This window comes from Macrosteles quadrilineatus, unplaced genomic scaffold (assembly GCF_028750875.1).
Source record: "Macrosteles quadrilineatus isolate MER2022 unplaced genomic scaffold, UCM_ALF_1.0 Scaffold_4__1_contigs__length_99947679, whole genome shotgun sequence".
NCBI classification, from domain to species: Eukaryota; Metazoa; Arthropoda; class Insecta; order Hemiptera; family Cicadellidae; genus Macrosteles; species Macrosteles quadrilineatus.
The window spans coordinates 83,733,343-83,753,217 of NW_026542597.1; the positions used below are offsets into that span (position 1 = coordinate 83,733,343).

Genomic DNA, 19,875 nt, shown 5'->3' on the forward strand with positions numbered 1-19,875 from the left:
AGGAATTAATATCCCACATAGTTTGTGCATTCTATTGTATAATATGCCACATTGGGATCAACATTTTTAAACTCACTCTTAGCCAATGTTCTTACCAAGGTTTCACTTAGAGCAAATGAAACCTAAATTCCTGCTTTTTGTTGGAATTATATTTTTGTAACACTCAAGAATCCATGTAAAATGTCTCAAGAGTTATGATAACAGTTGGTTAAGTTTAAAATGATGCATTTCCTCCTTTGGCTTTCTTGCAACTCAAGACATTGCATTGTAATATGTTATAATGAAAATGGAAACCTTTACAAGGTAATACACACCAGCTAATAAAAAAGTAAAAAGGGCTTTAATACACCACACAGTTTTGGGTTTTTATAAGATTTAATTGGTTACAAATTTCAAGTACGCTTCAAAATTTCAGTATTCTCGACTAGCTCAATAAAGAATAAATAAAAGTAAAATATAATTATCTTACAATATTAGACTAAGAATAAACCCTGGAAATTAAGAAGCTGAATGTGTTTGCAACCTACCTAGAGTTAATATTTACTTATCCTATCGTTATAAAAATTAAATACAAAAATAAAACTGATTTGGTTCTCCAACTTATTACCGAATATCAAGAGGCTTGCAGTCTGTAGATACAAAAATGCCATTTTCAAAATCTGACATGGAAGCACCTCTTCGATCCATAAGTTGTAAAAATTCTTTACTTCCATATAAACTTCTTACAAAAGGGCGGAATGCTCGGTTACATCATGTCTTCAGTAGGAATTTCAATGGTTTTTACAAAATGTCTTATATATAAATATTGAAAATAACAATATAATTTGTTGAGATTTTCCTGTAGGAAGGTCCAAATGGTCTCTTTCAGTTGGTTGAGTTTATGCCTTCTTCTCCATATCAATAGCTGAAAAACGACAACATTATTATACTTTTATAATCCAAAGGTGAATATTCAAAAAATGAATATGGTTAAAAAGAAAAGTCTGGCAACAGCGATCTAAATATTACTTTGGATTTTTGGTTTGAACTCAAGACTCAACATCTGCTGGGCTTGAGACTTGACAAATCAGCTGATTTGGACAACGTTACTTATTTCTGTGTGTGCGTGTAAAAATGATACATAAAATTACTACTGTATTTTGGGTTTTACATATGACTTTCTTCAGTAGATGATGTCTGTGTGTTGAAGTTTTTAAGGCACTCGAGAAGGCTCATACCTTAAAGTTTCTACTCGTGTCGATAACACTATTTTACGCAATCGTTGCGGAAACTACTATTAAAGGGCATAGACACTGATAAAATCATCATTTTGAGCTCTTTGTTATGTGTTTTCTTAGATGATGTGTTCAGTGATGACTGGCTGACGATGACTAAAATAGGATGTCTGTGTACAGACTGAAGGGAAAATAGCTCAAATTTGATACCGAACTTAGTTGCTGAATATAAGGATTACTATAAGTAGGTAGGCCTACTTACACCCTTTTCAATAATTAATTGGTAATCCAGAGCCTGTAACAAATCATTAATCTAAAATAAATCTGTGATGTATAATTTATAAATTCATAAACAATTGATGCAAAAAATCTCATTTTTTATTAGCTACGTTATTTTCTACTGATATTTTGGGAAGTTCAATCATTCAAACTCCAATAATGCAAATAGACGATTATCAGAATATCTTAAAGAAAGAATTATAAAAACCCTAAAACCACAGTAATAATAATCCTTTTTAAAGAAAGCAAAAGCCGTGATTGAAGTAAAATCCAAAACTCTCACATTTTCATAATTTTCTACGGTCACAAAAATTGACATTGTTTATTGCAATCGTAGCAAAATCTTGCACATCTTCCGCGGTCTTGCAGAAATAATCATCGTCCCTGCAGTCACGGAAACATCATCATCTTCCTTAATCACGGTAAAATGTGAAATATATTCCACTGTCATGTAGCCATAATCATTGTCTCTCGCAGTCATAGAAACTCGTCATCATTTTTCACGATTGTAGCAAAATCTTGATAATTTTCCATGGTCATGGAAACATTGCCACCTCATTCCGTTATCGAGGCAAAATCTTGATCATTATCCACGGTCTTGTAGACATTATCATTACCTCCTGCAGTTACGGAAACAACGTAATCTTTTTCCCCGATCACGGAAAAACCTTAAAATCTTGATTGGTCTGGCTATTATTGGTCTAGCTATCATCTTCGTCTCCCAGTCACAAAAAATCATAATCGTCATCTGCGATTGCGGCAAAAGCGTTAATTTTTAATTGTGAAATTTTCGCAAACACATACTGCAATTAGAATAAAAGTCTAATTATAAGAATTTTTGACTATCCGAATGTGTTACGGCCCCAATTGATCCGCATAATTGGAGACTGTAATATTAAGTACTGGAGGAGAGCCAGCCAAGTCAACCTTAAAACTTGCCTAAGGTGTTAGTTTTAGAATAAAAATTGTGCAGTACAAAAATAACAGTGTCCAGTTAAGATTGTCATGATTATTTTGTGTTCTTACCTTCTTTAGTGGGGAGGGGGTTCTTCACAATTGTTTCTGTGTGCTTCAGTTTCTTGGAGTCGAAGTTCTCGATTCCAGCGATGAATTGTTGCTGGCCTTTCTCCGCTTCAATAGCTAAACAATAAAAAAATTACAACTTGTACAATACCATACAGGATTATGAAAAGCTTTATAAACAGACAGACATTTATTGATAATGGCTTAAGTCTTTACCAGTTGTTTGAAATTAGTACAAAAGTAATTAGTAAAAAGAAATTATAATCTCAAAATGAAAAATATCAATTTTACTATTTGACCTGAATGTAGGCCTAATATGGCTAAATCTGGGGATATTATGAGGTATTAGTAGGACCTAAGACTAGGAGATACATATTTGCCTAGCTGCGGAAGGAATTTCATCTGAATGTTCTCCAATAATAAAAGAACCATAAGCTCAAAAATGAAAATTACAAAAACTTTTATTTATTGATGGCAACATAACATGCTGTAGACTTTTAAATGCAATGGTCAATCAATTATTACCTAGTTGTGTATTTTTACGTTTAACCCAAATATGAGTGTAGAATGGTGTCAGATGATCTGTTTAGCTTTGTTACTGACTAAGAACAGCTGATTCATTAACCAGGATAATTTATTTAATGATCAGGAACAGCTGGGTCCAGTTTCAAACCATCAAAAAGCTACTGACTTTTCTCAGTATCGAACCGGCGACCTTTTGATTGTTAGGCAAGCACTATAACCACTTGGCTTATCAATAATTTCCCTGCAAGGAAACGTCCATTTCAGTTTAAAGTTTTTCCCCTTAAATTTATAAAATTTGAATAGTCTTGTTCAATTTAATTCAGATTAAAAAGGCTGAGAATATATGAGAGGCAGTGATTTTTTTTTAATTTTAAATCATTTCTCAAGGGTCAAGAGGTTAGTCTATTCAGGAGATTTAAATTACATTGATGCATTATTCCTAAGCTTGTTAACCTTACAAACCAATTAGCTTAGCTGTGTCACAATTAATAAATTTGACCATCAAATAGGTATGACTGGTTATTGTCGAGACAACCCCATTTGCTCGAAAGATAAATGTAACACTTTACGTTAATGTATTTTCTGATAGTTTTAGCGCTCTGATTAGAGCATTACACACCAGTTTGTCAACTTCTTAGACCTACAAATTTCTCTGCAACCCTCTTGTCTTAGTGGAAGTCCAAACAGAGTTACTTAATGGAAAAAAAAACCACTTCCATATTACAAGTGTGGTAGTTTTTTTACTTGGACGATTTTATTTTTTAATTTGCGATGATGGCTTCACAAGTTAGTGCTTTCAATGGAAGAAAAAAGCTTTGACTAGATTTGACAATGAAGAAAGGTTAATAATTTATTGTTTTTCAAACACATAAACACATCTGGTGTTGTCCTACTTCTTCGCTTATCTGACTTTGCCGAAACCGGGTTAGGTAAACAAAAAAACAAATAAATGGGTATTACTTATCTTCTATTTTACAGTTACAATAGTTGTTGTGTTTTTACTTTGCCTGTATTTTTTTTAAGAGATGATGCCTTTGAAAGTTAGTGCTTTCAATGGAAGGCAAACTAAGGCATAAAGATTTTTCAACAAAAGGCACTAGGCCAGGATTTTGTTTTGTGGAATGAAAGGATACCTTAGAAGTACAGAAAAGCTATAGAACACTTCTGTATGATCTATTACTTCCCTTTACTTGTTCTAAGTATGAAATAGGATTTTTTGTGAGGACTGCTGGCTTACCTGTTTGGAATGAGTCCAAACTAACACAAGAGACACCAATTATTACACCATATGCACAAAACATTAGAATATATCACTGTCATCGACAGCATTTTCAACTAAGGAAGAAAGAGTTTTCTTCAGATCCAATAGGGTGGACAGTGATGTTATTGGATTTACGTTTAATGGCGGCCACCATATTGGAACTGAAGAAAACTCTATCTTCCTTAGTTGAAAATGCTGTCGATGACAGTGAAATATTCTAATGTTTTGTGTATATAGTCTAAAGTTGTGTGTTAAGTTTTATGTCTCTTGCACCAGTTTGGACTCTTTCCCAATCAGGTAAGCCTGCTATCCCAAGGCCCTTGTGTCCTATGTTACACCCTGACCTGACCATGTTAGTATCAAATATATTTGACAGCTGAGGGCCGGACTACACGAGCGTATGAAACGCCACCGACAGTACGCGCAAAAAAGTCTAGGACTACACGAAGCCGACAATCAGCAGCGTATTGAACGCGAGAACATTGACTACACGAGCGTATAGAACGCCCAATGTGACTGACATTTGGACCGTTCCAATATGGAAACGATACTGTACAAGTCAGATGTGTAGCTGGTATGATATATTGTTGCAGGCTCTTATCAAGTTGTTTAGTAACAGTGCAGTTTCAAGTAATGTTTCCACAGAATGTACTCAGACAAATTCTTTCAGCAATACAAATACAAATATTGAGACACAAAAAACAATAAAAAAAACTACTCCAATTACAACAAGTAGTCCAGAATTGGACTTGCCAAAGTGATGGGAGGGATGTATCAACCAACACGCAGGAGAAATGCTAGTTGCCGCTACGTGTAGTCCGGCGAGCCGACGATCTGCCCGCGTATTTTACGCATCCAGAGGCGTTAGATCTGCCGAACGCCTGAATTACGCGTCCTCACCAGGCAGACAAAACGCTCATGTAGTCCACATCATATAAACCTATTGGCTCTGCAAAAAAAGCAGACGGTCGGCGGCGTTTCATACGCTCGTGTAGTCCGGCCCTGAGCAACCATATTAATTTATAACATATTCACGCACGTTTTGAACTATTTTCCGTGTTATCTGACCTTACCGCAGCCAATTCAGGCCAGGGAAGACTCGTAGGACACATTAAATTCTAATAAAGAAACCATAAAACAACACAAAAATACAAAAACAACACTGATTCTTAGGTGAACACAACACAAAACACAACCAAACAGTGTGACTGTGACATGCTGTAACAAACCTTCAGGGTCGGGCAGAGGGTTTTTCTCCTGAGTTTCGGTGTGTTTCATCGTAGCTTTGTCAAAGTGTTCCACACCATCGATGAGGTTTTGATGTTGCTTCTCTTGCAGCACATCTACATGCAGGCATTAATGAAGCAATCATGCAGAACAAGCAATATACAGTATTATACTTCTCTTGTTAATATTTCCCCTGTTGTTAATTTTAGTTAATTTTTAAGCGCTTCAGAAAATGAGAGCAAAAGCTAGGTTGGAATTTGAGATGAATTAAAATTGTCATTGTAAAGTCGGGTTTTATGGTAGGCCTAGGCACAGAAAACGTACTACTATAACCCAGAATGCCAACCGCATGGTAAAAAGCATTAAGCGGTTTGAGAGAGCTTTGCCTGTCAAACCGTAGGCAGCGCCACCAGCGTTGCTATGCTATTGCAGGGCAACGCTGGTGGCGCTGCCTACGGATTGACAGGCAAAGCTCTCTCAAACCGCTTAATGCTTTTTACCATGCGGTTGGCATTCTGGGTTATAGTAGTACGTTTTCTGTGGCCTAGGTTACAACATAGTTAAAGGTTAAAGAGACATCTCAAAACTTAACTGTGGGTTTAAAAATTAAATAGCCTACAGCTTTATTAATTGATTAATTATATTCTCGTTTTATTTTACCACACACATTATATTGCTATAAATACTATTATGATTACATTACAAGGCTTGGATTAAAACATAATAAGGGTTCCAATCACCACTAAATTTAAAAAGAGTGAAAAATTAAATACTTGGGTTTAATTCTTTAAAACCAACCAGAGTATTATATTTAGTTTATACATTTTAAATTACATTTACCAATCAATCTCGATGGTTGAATTATTTTTATTTTCATCTTTGCCATTTTAAGAGCCTTATTAATTTAGTTTCAATATAGATATATTATGAATTAACAAAAAAATATACTTGGATGCACCAATTGGTACACATTGGAGAGATTTAACTACAGTATAAATTAGAATAATCCATAATCAAAAATTTCTCCATGAAATCCATTGCTTAATTTAAATTAAACAGTTACTTTACACACTACTAACACCTAAGAAACAACTAAGCGTATTCAAAAAGTTTTCAAACAAAATAAAATATTCAAAAAATAGTTAACTCTCCAGTGCGTAGACACAAAAATTCATGCTTCAATTGGTACAGTTTAAAAACCCCAAAACAATACCACAACTGTAACTTACCGAATTTGTCGGGTAGAACGGTTTTTTCTTGCGTCTCCGCATGTTTCAGTTTGGCCGTGTCAAATCCTTCGACACCCTGAATCAGAGCCTTCTGCGTTTTTTCCGCAGCCACATCTAGACGGAACATGATCAAACTGATAGAGTTTAAACAATAAACATAGACTATTAGAGCTCTAGCCTTGATGTGCTGCAAGTGTTCAGCTCATGCATAATGCATGAAAGCCCACAGTAGTTGCTCAAGACGAATTACAAATTAGATCAAACACAACAAAACACTCTGAGCTGATGAAAATTGAAATGAGTATGAAAGGGATTGATTTATTTTGCATAATGAGCAGTATTTTAAAACTGCAACTTGTAAAACTAAACTAAAAAAAAATGTGAGATAATAGCTGTTCCTGATAATTTGGCTTCAAATAAATGATCCTAACTGATAAACCAGCTGACCTTAGTCAGTAACAAAGCTACACAGATCATCTCACAACATTCTAAACTCATATTTGGGGTGGTGTCCCCATCTCAAATAATTGATAAACTCCTCTAAGAAATGTAACGCAAATGTAAAATGTATGGTATACAAATATGTCGACAAATGTAAACTATCCCTGTAGATTCTAATTGATTTAGTATTTCATCATATTGTTTAGTGGTCCTTCATTTACCCTATTTCTATCTGTGTATGTAAAAAAGTCCTACAAATTACATTGTTTGGTAGAACAAAGGTAAAACTAAGTAAATCCAATTGATTTATTTTTCAAAACAGGCACAATCACAAACCCCTTAGAAACGGGAAAGGTATGCTAAAATCAGTCATGTATAACATGTTGAATATATCAGAACTGTGTTCAGAAAATATTTATTTAGTTAGCATGTTAATTTGATTTCTAATATATAGGCCTAATATAATACATCTATGACTACAAATTTGACCCCAAGCCAGATGCCATTTGTCACAGCGCTATGGGTACATATTTAAACAAAGATAGTCTTTGGACTGCTTGTTCATAAAAAACCAATACTTCTTAAAACAACTTCAAACTAACAAAATGACAACTTCTGTTCTATTTTTCATAAGGGACATATAACAGGAAATAAAGTGACATTCACCATCATAATGTCAGCTATTTCTGGTATGCAAGCTACACAAACAAGATAGGACTACACTAATGTTTCTTGATTAGCTAGAAGTACCTCGGACAGACTGTTTCACATTAGGAAAAACTTTAGTGGAGTATTCTCAAGTAGTTGTTGAATTCAAAATTGTATTATGAGTTATTGTTCTACTCAGCATTTGGTAATCAATTTTTTTATGCTCAAATTTTTATAAAAGGGCAAAAATTCTAGATATACCTTAGTTATAACTACAATTTTTTTTAACTTTAACTTATAAAACTTCATACAAAACCAATTAAGGGTGTAATTCTCATTTTTAAAATCTAAAAAAGTAAAAAAATAATTTCTCAAAATGTTATGGTAAAATAACCCGAGGCTAAAAGTTAAGTCTAACTCGACACCTGGTAACTCGACAGTCAACAGCTACCAGGCACACGCAATAACAAACTTTTTCAGAAGATTTAGTTTCAATTGTTTAATAGTCAAAATTTCTTTGTATACCGGTACTCAATATGTAAAAATACTCAGGTAATAAATTTATATCTAAAAATTAGTCAGCTATGAATTTGTTTATTAAAACAGATTAAAAATGTCAATGTTCTGGATAAATTGATGCCCAAACTCGACAACAAATCCATCAAGTCCACAAATCGTTGAGTGAGGTTCTACTGTAGTTCCAAATGCTCCAAAACTTTATACTTTATTTCAAAATAAATTTTCAAAATCTAAAAAAAGTCAAATCAATTTGAAATAACAAAAATTTGTTCCAAGTCTCTAAAGTTGTAAACGTCATTACAAAATTGTTGACAGAACGCAAAAACAAAAGGAAGTTTCATTTGAAAGCCTCCGACTCAAGACCAGTCAAGCTTGTGGGCGTGAGTCATCAGCGTTCACTCTCTCTATCACTAACCAGTTTGTCTGTCATTTCCGAGGCTACAGCCACACTCTCCAGCTCATCGTTATTTTTATCTTGCTGCATTCCAAGACATTTGGTTTAAGACTACAAAACAAACCGTTTGAACTGAACCCACCACCAAAACAAGATATTTTTAATATGATTAAATTATTCAAACCCACAAGCTCTGACTTTATTGTGTAGTTAAAAAAATATTATTTACAATATAACATTCCACAAAAAAAAACATAAAATTTGTTTACAAACACATGCCCATGCAAACGAAACATGCAAAACGAAGCAATCAAGACATACTACAGCCATACTACAGCCATTTAGAAAGACCATGCAAATATATAGTTCATGAAGTATATAAGATTTCAGGATTGAGCCAAAAAATATTTTTTATCAAGCACTAGATATTTGTTTTTTTGTTCTTGTTAGTGAGAAAGATTTTTTAACGTTTTAACTTGATGGTAGCTATCAAGTTTGACTATGAAAAATTTGTGTTAGCTATTTTGAAAATTTAAAGAATTTTACCTATATGTCTTTTATAAGTTAATCAATGGTATTTATATTCCAGTGAATACATTAAAATGATTTGGATCTTGATAGGTATTCTCGTTTTTCAGGAGAAGGCTGCGTAAAATGCCTCTTGGGCTGTGACAGACAGACAGAAATTGAGATGAGACTTGTTTCGGCTTCTTTAATATATAAAACATAAAAATAACCTTTTTTTTTTAATTTCGAGCAATGTACAGACAAAAATTTTATTTATATTGATGGTATTTATATTAAAAACTATGTAGCCTAGTAAAATTGCATTAAGAATTGAATATGAAATGAGATCTTTCCCTTTTAAACACCTATGGAAATTAATTGGTGTAAATACAAAAAACAAGAGTATTTTCTGTTAGTACTTTATTTTGTCTTCAAGAATTAAAAACAAAACTATGATTATACGTGTATTTTACTTTACCGCTTATTTATGGGAAAATTCAACTGCTGCATACAAATTTGTTGTCACATTAAAATCCAGAAGTGATAGGGAAACAAAGCAAATTAACTAAGCAGCTTGATTAGTAAACACGTGGCTGAAAATATTTATATACCATTGAGGCTGTGGCCAACTAAAACCCAATTTAAACTTGTTAAAGAAATCACATTCATGAAACCCCACTTTAAAATGTGTGAGCTTTCACAACTAAATGTAAAAATCACAATGCAATTTGATAATTAGTGTCTCTATGTGCGTGACAAGATAAAACAATCAAATAAAAGCTAAAATCGTGGTTTAGTGTTAAGTGTTATTGTATGTTAAGGGTATAAGAATATTCCCTGTTTTTGAGGAGGTTTTAAACATTAATTAAAGCATTAATTATTTAAAATTAACTCTGTAAGCTTAGAAGCTTTTTGGTAAATATATTAACTTGGTAGTTTTGCATTAGCAAACATTTCTGTGAGAATTGCCGAAAATGAATCCTTTAGAACTTTACCTTCGGCGTTCGGCAGAATGATTTTCTCGTGTGTATTTGTTCTCTTTAATTTGTCAGCTTTAAAATTCTCTACGCTGTGAATCAACTGGTTATGCTGCTTTTCCTGTTTTACGTCTAAATGTAAAACAAATCACAAATGAAACACAACATGCAAACCATGCAGCGAACTACGTAAACACAACACTATCAACTAGGCTACGTTTACAGTCGCAAACACAGCAATTATATGACTCATAGGTATGTCATGCAAAACTAACTAACTAGGGTAAGCACAAAACTTTGACGATTGTACAAAAACAATATACCTGCGCAGTTGGTTTAGGTACAATTAGTTTAGGTACAAACACTAGTTTACATACACTAGTTTAGGTACAGTGTATGATTTGTTAGTTTTAAAATACCAGTATTAGGGTCACAAAATATTAATTTAATTAGTTTATATTTATATTTTATTATTTTCAATAAAAGTATATAAACACAATAAGGATAGAAGGAATCCAAAATTTAGTTGTTTTTTACAATGTAGCTAGGTAAATTAATTTTTAACACGCTAATGGTTAAACTATTTTTCAGTCTTAACCCAAGTGACTAGCTATTTTAATTCCAATCCCATAATTCTAAAAATGAAGATATTCCAAACTACACCACACCCTAAAATATTATAAAAGATATCAAGATATAAAAGATATGGGCACTGTTACATTTGTAGTAAGGTAACGTTTTAAATTTAATTTGATAATAGTGACAAACAAAGACCATGAACATAGTTATTTTATAAAGAACTTACGGTCAACAATGAAAACAAATCCATGATAATCATGATTTCACATTCATTTCATGGGGGATCAAGTATTTCAAAATCAAAACTCATGCAAATACACAAAGCACTACAGTGAACAAAATTTACACCAATAATAATTTACCTTCCGCCGTTGGAAGAACAATTTTTTCATGTGTGTCAGCCTTCTTCATTTTGTCGGTGTTAAACCCCTCCAATTGGTTCTTGAGCTCGTTGGGGAGGTTCTTAGGGCTAGATGGGCTCGTCATTTTTACTGAAAAGAGAAAATTAAATCAATTTTTCACTACTGACTCGATACACCTTAGTCTCCAAAGATGAATGGTATTATGAACAATGTTTTCAGATCAGTGGTCATGGAAACTTTATTCCGCCTGCCTAATAACCTCTTAGGAACACAAGGGAATTATCACTGGAATGATAAGGCATGACTTGGCTTATGAATCACACCAGTAAGTCATCAGGCTTTGTATTGGCATTAAAATTGTTAAAAGCTTTCAAACACTCAAACGACCATTGAATTTACTGTACATGATACCATGGATTTTTGATTACTAGCAGCATGCTACATATTATAGTATGGTCAGTTGCTGCACAACAAAGGATTAACATAAGTCTCAAAAACACAAATCGTTGCCAAAAATGTACATTTAATTCTATTTGTTAATGTGATGTATTCAGCCGGTTTAATGTGTGTAAATGAACATAGTAAATTCATACCATATCAAATTTTATCTGAAAAGTACTACAGAAACAAAGTATTTAAACAAGTTTTCTGTTGAAATGTTTTTTCTGACAAATGGCTGGAAAAATGAGAAGTAGACAGTGTTAGTCAAGCCATTAGTAAACTGTCCACTGTCAGGAGTTGTGCAAAGTCATATGTGCAAGGAATGCGTAAAAACCGGGTCACTGAAAAGTTGATGGAAAAGAATTCCTATTAGGATGTACAATTGCAGACTTAGTAAAGAGTTTAATGAACTAGATTTTAAATTGTGTAGCAGATTTATGTGAAAACTGGTTTATATCAATCACAGTTCTTAAGTTGCAGGAGGATACATATTATTAATAAATGAATACATATTCAAAACCACTTGATGAAAACAAGCAATTTTATAATTATTAGCCTATTCCTTAATCGTTTAGAAAATTTGTAACTAAGTCTTACAAAGTGACATTTTTTTCGCTTTAATCAGTTTGCAAAACAGCTGATTTCTCAATAGCCTAGTTGGCAAAACAAAACAGCTGTTCTCAAAATATTTGCCAATATTTTGCTCACTCCGAATGCTTAAATTTTGGTCAAAATTTAAACCTACCAGCGAAGAAACGACTGTTTATGACAATCACAATGCTACTTTCACAATTTTTTCTTTTGTACACAAGCAGGACTAATTTGATTACAAGCGAGATTGCTACTGGAACTAGCAGTCAATTGACTTGACTATCAATTAATGATGCCATGATAAATGGTCAACGTTATATAGTAAAAACCCTTTTCTAAATGTTAAAAAGTGCCATTGGTTGCGATAACACAAAATAAAAATAACAAAATTGCACAATTTGGAATCCTTTTAAAAAACATGGAAAATGCGCTAAATAACTTTTGACTTGGATTTTTTTTATTAGCTTAACATTTCTCACAAAATCTTAAAACATATTCAGTGCCAACTACTAACATAACTTTTACCAAACAAATGATCAAAAGCATATTACTAGGCCTATAGAAACTAAATCAATTTGAACCAGATATACTTTCACATAAACTCTTCCAGTGTAATATTCATTGTTCACGTAGGAGGATTTACAAATTGAATAAAAAACCCCAATAACAAATCGTAAGTTCACCAGCTAACTTGCAGCATAGTGTGTTATCAAGGTGTACAGGTGTTGAATCTAATCAATGCAAGAGGACATCTTCAGCCAGAGGCAGAACACGATTATGTCAAGGTCATACACTACAGAGCCACACTGTACCATATGGCTTACGTCTTTCACCATTAGGGGACTTCTTACAAACATTCTAGCCACAGCTGCCATCCCTAGGAGAGCTGTCTTTAGACATCTAATTCCATCCAGGGTGAATTCGGTTTCTCAAGTAATTATTCTTTTATAAAATCTCATGTTCAATCCGAATGATATTTGTTCATATTTTGAATTGCTTGGGAATCCCTAGTAAAATATTAAATGGTTCTGACGAGTGACAATTTTGTTTCAGGAAATGCCTAGGGTAGGCCTATTTCACGATTGACTAATAATAGTCTACTACGGAAATCTAAAAGCCAATATTTAGCAATTACGATAACTTGCAGTGTTGAAATTTATTAATCTCAATTGTTGTCACAGTCTTAGACACGTGTGGAAGTTATGTTAGTAGATGTTTGTCACACTGAATATAAAGTGTGGCAAGGCAGATCAATTTTAAATTAATAATGGCTGGTATGCGATAAGCTGATTCAGCTAAGAAACTAATAAATAAGCCGAAACATAAACAAACCTACCTACAAGATTGAACATAACATTTACAAAAATTGCAATTTGGAGCCACAAAACTACCAGACTGGTGTTTTTTTTTTTTTTTACACCAGTAATAGTAAATAAAACCCACAAATGTTTTTTTTCGTATGTGTAAATATGCCACAAACATAATTAGATGGGGTCTGTTGCAATAGTGATTGGCTGCTGAAGATGAGCCGTCATAGCTTGATATTTTATACACAGCTCCTACATTAAATAAACCGTCCTTGACAAGTCGGGCTACTTAAGCAGATTTTCATCCTTTTATTGACAATTATTTAAATTCTATCTCCTCCTTAAGTTTTAAATTTTAATTAGTTCTTTAAAAGATAATTTAATTTATAAAAAAATCCAAATTTTATTTGGTATGGTTAAAAGTTTCTCTATGAGAAAAAACCAAATTTTCAAGCAGCAAAATTTGCAGCTCGATTGAACTGGGTTTAGTGTTTTTATTCCAAACTGAATACAGCTTTAGTATAACAAAAACCCCAGTGTGCAAAAAAAACCTCATAAATATTTGGTAAAAAGCCAACATCTTTCTTCAGAGAAGATGTCACAAATTAATCCCCCTAAACATTGTAACATAAGCTTATTCATACCACAGTGACAAATGTTTTTAAATGCCTCGTTTTAGATTACCACCCGACAGTTTATTTCAATCCAAGTTTACTACCATTTCTGATGAATGCTATTCCATAAATATTAGTAAAGACTTCAAATTTGTTCCTACGTTTCTGGGGCTCAGTTTTCTTTTGAGTTTTTATTCATTGGAATTGATTAAGATTATTTGTGATCAAACATAGTAGTAAACAATCTTCTAACTTATTGAGACTGACAGCCCAGTGATTAAATTCATTAATCAATCTCGGTAGCATGTGGTACAGTATTACCCATGTAAAAACAAATCAAATAATCTGTTATTTGACTTTCACATTTACAATTAACTTTGAAAAGGATTTGAATGTGTGAGGACAATCCAGAAAGGCTGTTTTTTGGGTAGTCCTACCATATAATTCTTTCCTTGAAATGTATGTCCAACTCACTAATTGCCCTGGATACAATCATTGATGGAAGTACTAAATAAGAACAAGCTAAAGCCATACCCATCTTAGTTGCAGTTTTGAGAAACTCTAGATGTCCAAAGATAACGAAAATCCAAATGAATATGTTTATATGAAACAACACGTTTGGCCTCCTATATCTTAATCAAGAATTTATTACAACAAATCACAAAATGTTGAGATTTTGTACAGTTGACGTCAACAAATGAATCAGCTCAACAGTCTCCATGCTCCACAACAGTATAGATAAGATCGTAGCTTTCTGCAGTCCAAGTGTTATACTTTTTAAGTGTTGTTATTGCTTAAAAATTCCAGGATGACTAAGAACTAAGTCTACAACTACACTCTTCAACAAGTAGGTTTAGTTCATTCTGATATGAAGACTTGAAAACAATCCTGGAGTATTTAAGATTTGTACTTCATACAACTGGTTGATTAACTTCAATTACTAATCTGGACTACAGAAAGAATACAGAAGACATTTCATAGGCAAACCATACGACTAAATGCATAGATCTCCCCATGCCCATCCAGGAAACAGCCATGGTAGCATGTGGTATTTCTGGTCAGATCCTGGTTAAAAGTATCTAACAAAACCTGCTCAGTAATCATCATAGCGGATCTAATCTACTACATAGATCAAAAGAGCTGTACAATTGTTTACAAGAACCTTTCATTTGTACGTTATAACTTTGTTCCTGGAAGCAGTTTGTAAAAGAGGAACACAGGTAACTTATTATCATTAATTATTTTAATAGCCATTATTTTAATAATTATTGTAATGACTTTTCCAATACAATGTATTATTTGTTATTTTGGAATAAAGAACTTAGGCTATCACTTATGACTTAATAGTACAATATGTAATTATCAGCGTAAAGCAACTTACAGTAATACAAACAGGGTTCGGACCGTTTCTTGCAAAACATAAAAGATAAAAGTCATTGCCATCAAAATATAAGTTAAGTTAGTTGGAGGGTTTATTTATATTAATAAGTCTCTCTGCAGAAAATTAGTTTAAGACAAGAAAGTATAGATCACTCAGAAAAGTGACAGTGTTCAAGCTTCATAAAATCATCATTAACAAACCTATCCATGACATCATCGACTGAAAAAATTAATCTAGCTGTGTATAGGTAATAGGCTAGGCTTATGTCTTTTATGTTTAACTTAAACATATTTTTTATTGAACTGAGGTACCTAACTTATATATTTATGCTAGCAACGTCCAAGTGGGCTATTTATCTTGGCGTCTAAAGTTCGTAACAAATTTAAATTTAAGTTACAATATGTAGGTATGTTCTTAGATGATAAATAGGCCTAGATAATTCCATGGATTAGTTGGATAAGTACCAGCATTGACTATTGGATACAGAAGTAGACATCCCATCTATATGGACCAGCTGTAGCCAATAAAAAAAAGAACTTAGTTGTGTGAGCCAGTCACAGAATGCGCTAGTGTCTAAAATTCTATTTTCTACCTTAATTTACATATTTGACTAAGTTGATGGCTCATAAAAGTTGCTAACTCACAATTAGTCATTCCAGTAGTTTCAATTGGTAAAAAAGTAAAATTAGTAGCTTAGATCAGGACAATCTGTCTGTGGCTCACATCAACTAAGTTACGATAATTTTGAGTAAAAGCTGGCAACAAAATTAACATGGGAATGGAATGTCTAGTTGTATAAATAGTCAAAGATACCGGTTACATTAAGCCTAGGATATATTTTACCGGAGCTTAGATAATATTTTAGAAAAGCACCAAAAAATTCTTGTTTTTAACCCAGGCCTAATTGAATTTTAACAAAGATAATATTTGCTAAGCTCCATTTAACTGAAGTTCCGTTCAATTTGATTTTTTATGTTTAAAGTTTACTTAACCATTTCGTAAGGGGTAGGTATCGTACAAATTCCACCTACTTCCTAAAAATTGGGTAGCCTAGGACTAACTTGGGCCTATCATAGACAAGAAAGTCCTAGTTCTAATGCTAGGTTAATTGTTAATTTATTATTTTAATTTTTAATGCAGTTTGGTAACCATATTCAACTCTGGAATTAATAATTTTTTTATAAAAGTCAAAAAGAAACTATAGCTTACGTTAAAAGTCTAAACTTTCTTTGGTTTTATTTACACGCCGGCTTATAATTTGACAAGCTAAAGTGACACAACGCCGATCTGTCAATGTACGTTGCAACAGGAACAGGGTAAAACAAGGAATCATGAATGAAACTTGTTGGATTAAAACCATTAAACATAACTAAAACTAACACTTTTCTTCGTTAAATGAAATATCATTGAAGATTACCATTTAATGAGTAATGATAAAAAGCTTGGCGTAACTTACCGGTAACAATTTTAAGTTTATCCTTCAAAGAAGTTAACACTCCGGCCACACCTACACCAGACTGAATCGGAGCGGCTCCGGCTGAAAAGCTGGCGACGAATACCGCTAGTGCGCATGCGCAGAATGAGTCATGGTCGTCATACCAACCAACAGCTGTGACTATCAGGACTGCCCTATGTGGATGTCTGCGTACAAGCTTTTCCCTTTCATAGACAAGTGCTTCGTTATTATTCTCAAGGATTTAATAAATTGTCTCTGCAGTTAAGGACTTGTCTGCGAATAATTGATCAATATTTTCAGTTTGTGTTGAGTTTATGCGGGCAATTCGATGTTTATTTTCGAGTTATAACGTTTTAGGAAATTGATGGGTTTTCCTTGTTCTCCTTGAGCCCACATATGTGTCAGCTGTCGCACCAAGGGTCAATGATCCCTGGAATTATTTTGGGACAGCAACCGTACAAACTATAGAAAAAATATAAGTGCGCTAATAGCCGTGAGTAGATACGGTAGTTGGGAAACTTGTGGCTGATGTTGCTGGGATTTAATCAATCTGTGCTCATCGACCACAAATTAAATTGTGACGCAACTCACAACAGAAGAGTGATATGTTGCAAATCACTACAGGAATAGTGAAATTGCATGTACCTCAACAAATGGCATTGTGGCAAAAACGCCAAAAACAGCTGAAAAATATGTAATTCATTCGGACAATGCTACGAAAAAAAGGATTTAACAAAAATAATTCAGTGGTCACGTAGCCTAAGCTTAACGGATAAAAATGCGATCACAGGATTTAATCGCATATCACATTTTTGTAATCCTGTTAATACATGTCGTCTAAGGCTGCGATCAGAGGAAATATTCCAGACAATGCTTTGATCACGGAGAGCTAATAACAGATAAGGCTGCGATCACGGTAACTTAATCAAAGGTAAATGCTTCGATAGTGAGAGTTAATCACAGAGAATGATGCGGTTTTTGCGGTCATTGGAATTATCCACAGAGGTCATATTGCGACCACGAGCGACCATTTTAATACAGATCACGGGACTCAATCACAGAATACAGATAATGCTGCGATGTCTTGATAATATCAGGGGTAATAGCTGATAATGCTAATGATGCGATCACAGTATTTAGTCACATGTAATGCTGCGATAACGGGAATACAGATAAAGTGCGGTAAGAGGATTCAACGACGAATATTGTCCAATCATGTGATTTAATTACATTTAATGCTGCGATCGAGTTAATGAGATTCGGAGCAATAAGACCCCTGTCTAACTTCAGATGTAAATCACTGAGAGAGCAAGTCTATAAGTATGTCAGCAGCCGTAGTCTACTGGACCTACTTTTACTGTCCCTATTCGATCAATAGTGGAGTAGTGTAGTGGTGATTCACCCTATGCCGCTAGCCGCTATGTTGTCTCAATCAATCATGAGAAATCCGAGTCTAGTTTCCGGCAAAGAGCTATATTTGCTATTGAAATTGCCAAAATACTTTAAGAACAACTTACGAACTGAAACTGCATCTTGAAATATTCGTGTTATTAAGTAAAAAAAGTCGTAATGCTTCAAATATGTTGTGCTCTGCAAAATTTACCTCTCAAACTTGAACGTAAATTGATGGATCATAATTTAAGTTTGGGCACTATGAAAAGTTGTTTCGTTGTACAATTTTATTTAATCGATTCGTTAGTAACTCGACTTAATAGACTCGGATCATGTATTTAGTGTATAATTAATTGTTTTGGATATCAGTAACATTAGGGAAGTTTCGTATTGTCGTATTAAGTTCACAACCATAGTTTTAATAATTTAATATTTTTTTATAAAATGATTTTGAACCTAGGTGTACAGTATTTTTAGAAAGTAGTTTGAGCAAATGCTATGTTTCTAATCGTAAACTTAATAGTAGTTTGAATAAGGAATTTTCACGATATAGGTTAACGAAGTTAGGAGCATTATGAAAAATACTCGGAAGTGTGACTTATCACGGCACGTGAGCGGCAAACTTGGCTGTTGGAAGAGGAAATGTGTTTAGGACGTGCCAGGCACCGTCAATGGTCTTACTGAGACTCACAGAGGAAATGCAAGAAAAGGAAGGGGATACTGGCTATAGTCTGTATGACGGAACCTGTCTCCCAACCTTCTATCTGGGGTCAATGGTTTAGGACGTTCCAGGCACTGTCAATGTCCTTAGACTCACTGGGGGAATGCAAGAAAGGAAGGGGATACTGGCCATAGTCTGTATGATGGAACCTGTCTCCCAACCTCCTGTCTATCTGGGGTCAATGGTTTAGGACGTGCCAGGCACCGTCAATGTCCTTACTCAGACTCGCAGAGGATATGCAAGAAGGAAGGGGATACTGAATATAGTCTGTATGATGGAACCTGTATCCCAACCTCATATATTCATCTTCCTGTTCAAGAATGGGTCAATTCTTCTAGCCTTCTGGGACCAGTCGTCCCAGGTTCAGGTAGGAGGAGGGATGCTCAGGAGACAGTTTCCACCATACAGACTATAGCACAAGAGATTAACCTCCTGAATGGATTATGTATTGCGGTCATTGGTTTAAAAAAACGCAAATAGTCGAAGTAGCTTTGATCTTGTAGACATTTGAGGAGGCAGTTGAGGCAGAAGATGTCAATCCTTATCAAAGGAGGTCGGAACCTTGTATTCTTGTGACTTTAACTATAAAATCACCCAAAGGGGAAAAAGAATTTTGACTTTGACGAATACTGGAGTCGGGCGAATTTAAGAAATGGTGTAGGAAGGAATTACTGACTTATACAGGTACAAACCTCCCGGAAAAAATCAAGGGCTTACTCCAAAAATTCTCTAGAAAATGAAATGGAATGAGGAGAGGGCACTCACTAGTAGAAATGCATGAAGATGA

General features: G+C 34.0%; 1 protein-coding gene across 3 annotated transcripts; it reads right to left on the bottom strand.

The window, feature by feature from the left end:
* Nucleotides 1-356: 356 nt before the first annotated feature.
* On the bottom strand, nt 357-17,107 carry LOC128991857 (thymosin beta-like). 3 transcript variants are annotated; one of them, XM_054415081.1, is made up of 7 exons: nt 16,976-17,107; nt 11,186-11,314; nt 10,263-10,376; nt 6,759-6,872; nt 5,532-5,645; nt 2,520-2,633; nt 357-904 (listed from the first exon to the last, which is right to left on the bottom strand). In XM_054415081.1, the coding sequence occupies exons 2-7, from the start codon at nt 11,307-11,309 to the stop codon at nt 879-881; spliced, it is 606 nt and encodes a 201-aa protein (XP_054271056.1). In that variant the 5' UTR covers nt 11,310-11,314; nt 16,976-17,107; the 3' UTR covers nt 357-878. The 3 variants fall into 3 exon arrangements, with proteins under 3 accessions (XP_054271056.1, XP_054271057.1, XP_054271059.1); XM_054415082.1 differs by lacking the exon at nt 10,263-10,376; XM_054415084.1 differs by lacking the exon at nt 5,532-5,645.
* Between the last annotated feature and the right edge of the window lie 2,768 nt (nt 17,108-19,875).

What these genes read in the sequence shown, in the direction of transcription:
- LOC128991857 (XM_054415081.1), bottom strand. Translation starts at nt 11,309, where the DNA reads ATGACGAGCCCATCTAGCCCTAAGAACCTCCCCAACGAGCTCAAGAAC. An exon ending in CGTTCTACCCGACAAATTCG is followed by an intron (nt 5,646 to 6,758) that starts GTAAGTTACAGT and finishes GCCTGCATGTAG; the next exon opens with ATGTGCTGCAAGAGAAGCAA. An exon ending in CCCTCTGCCCGACCCTGAAG is followed by an intron (nt 2,634 to 5,531) that starts GTTTGTTACAGC and finishes TTTATTGTTTAG; the next exon opens with CTATTGAAGCGGAGAAAGGC.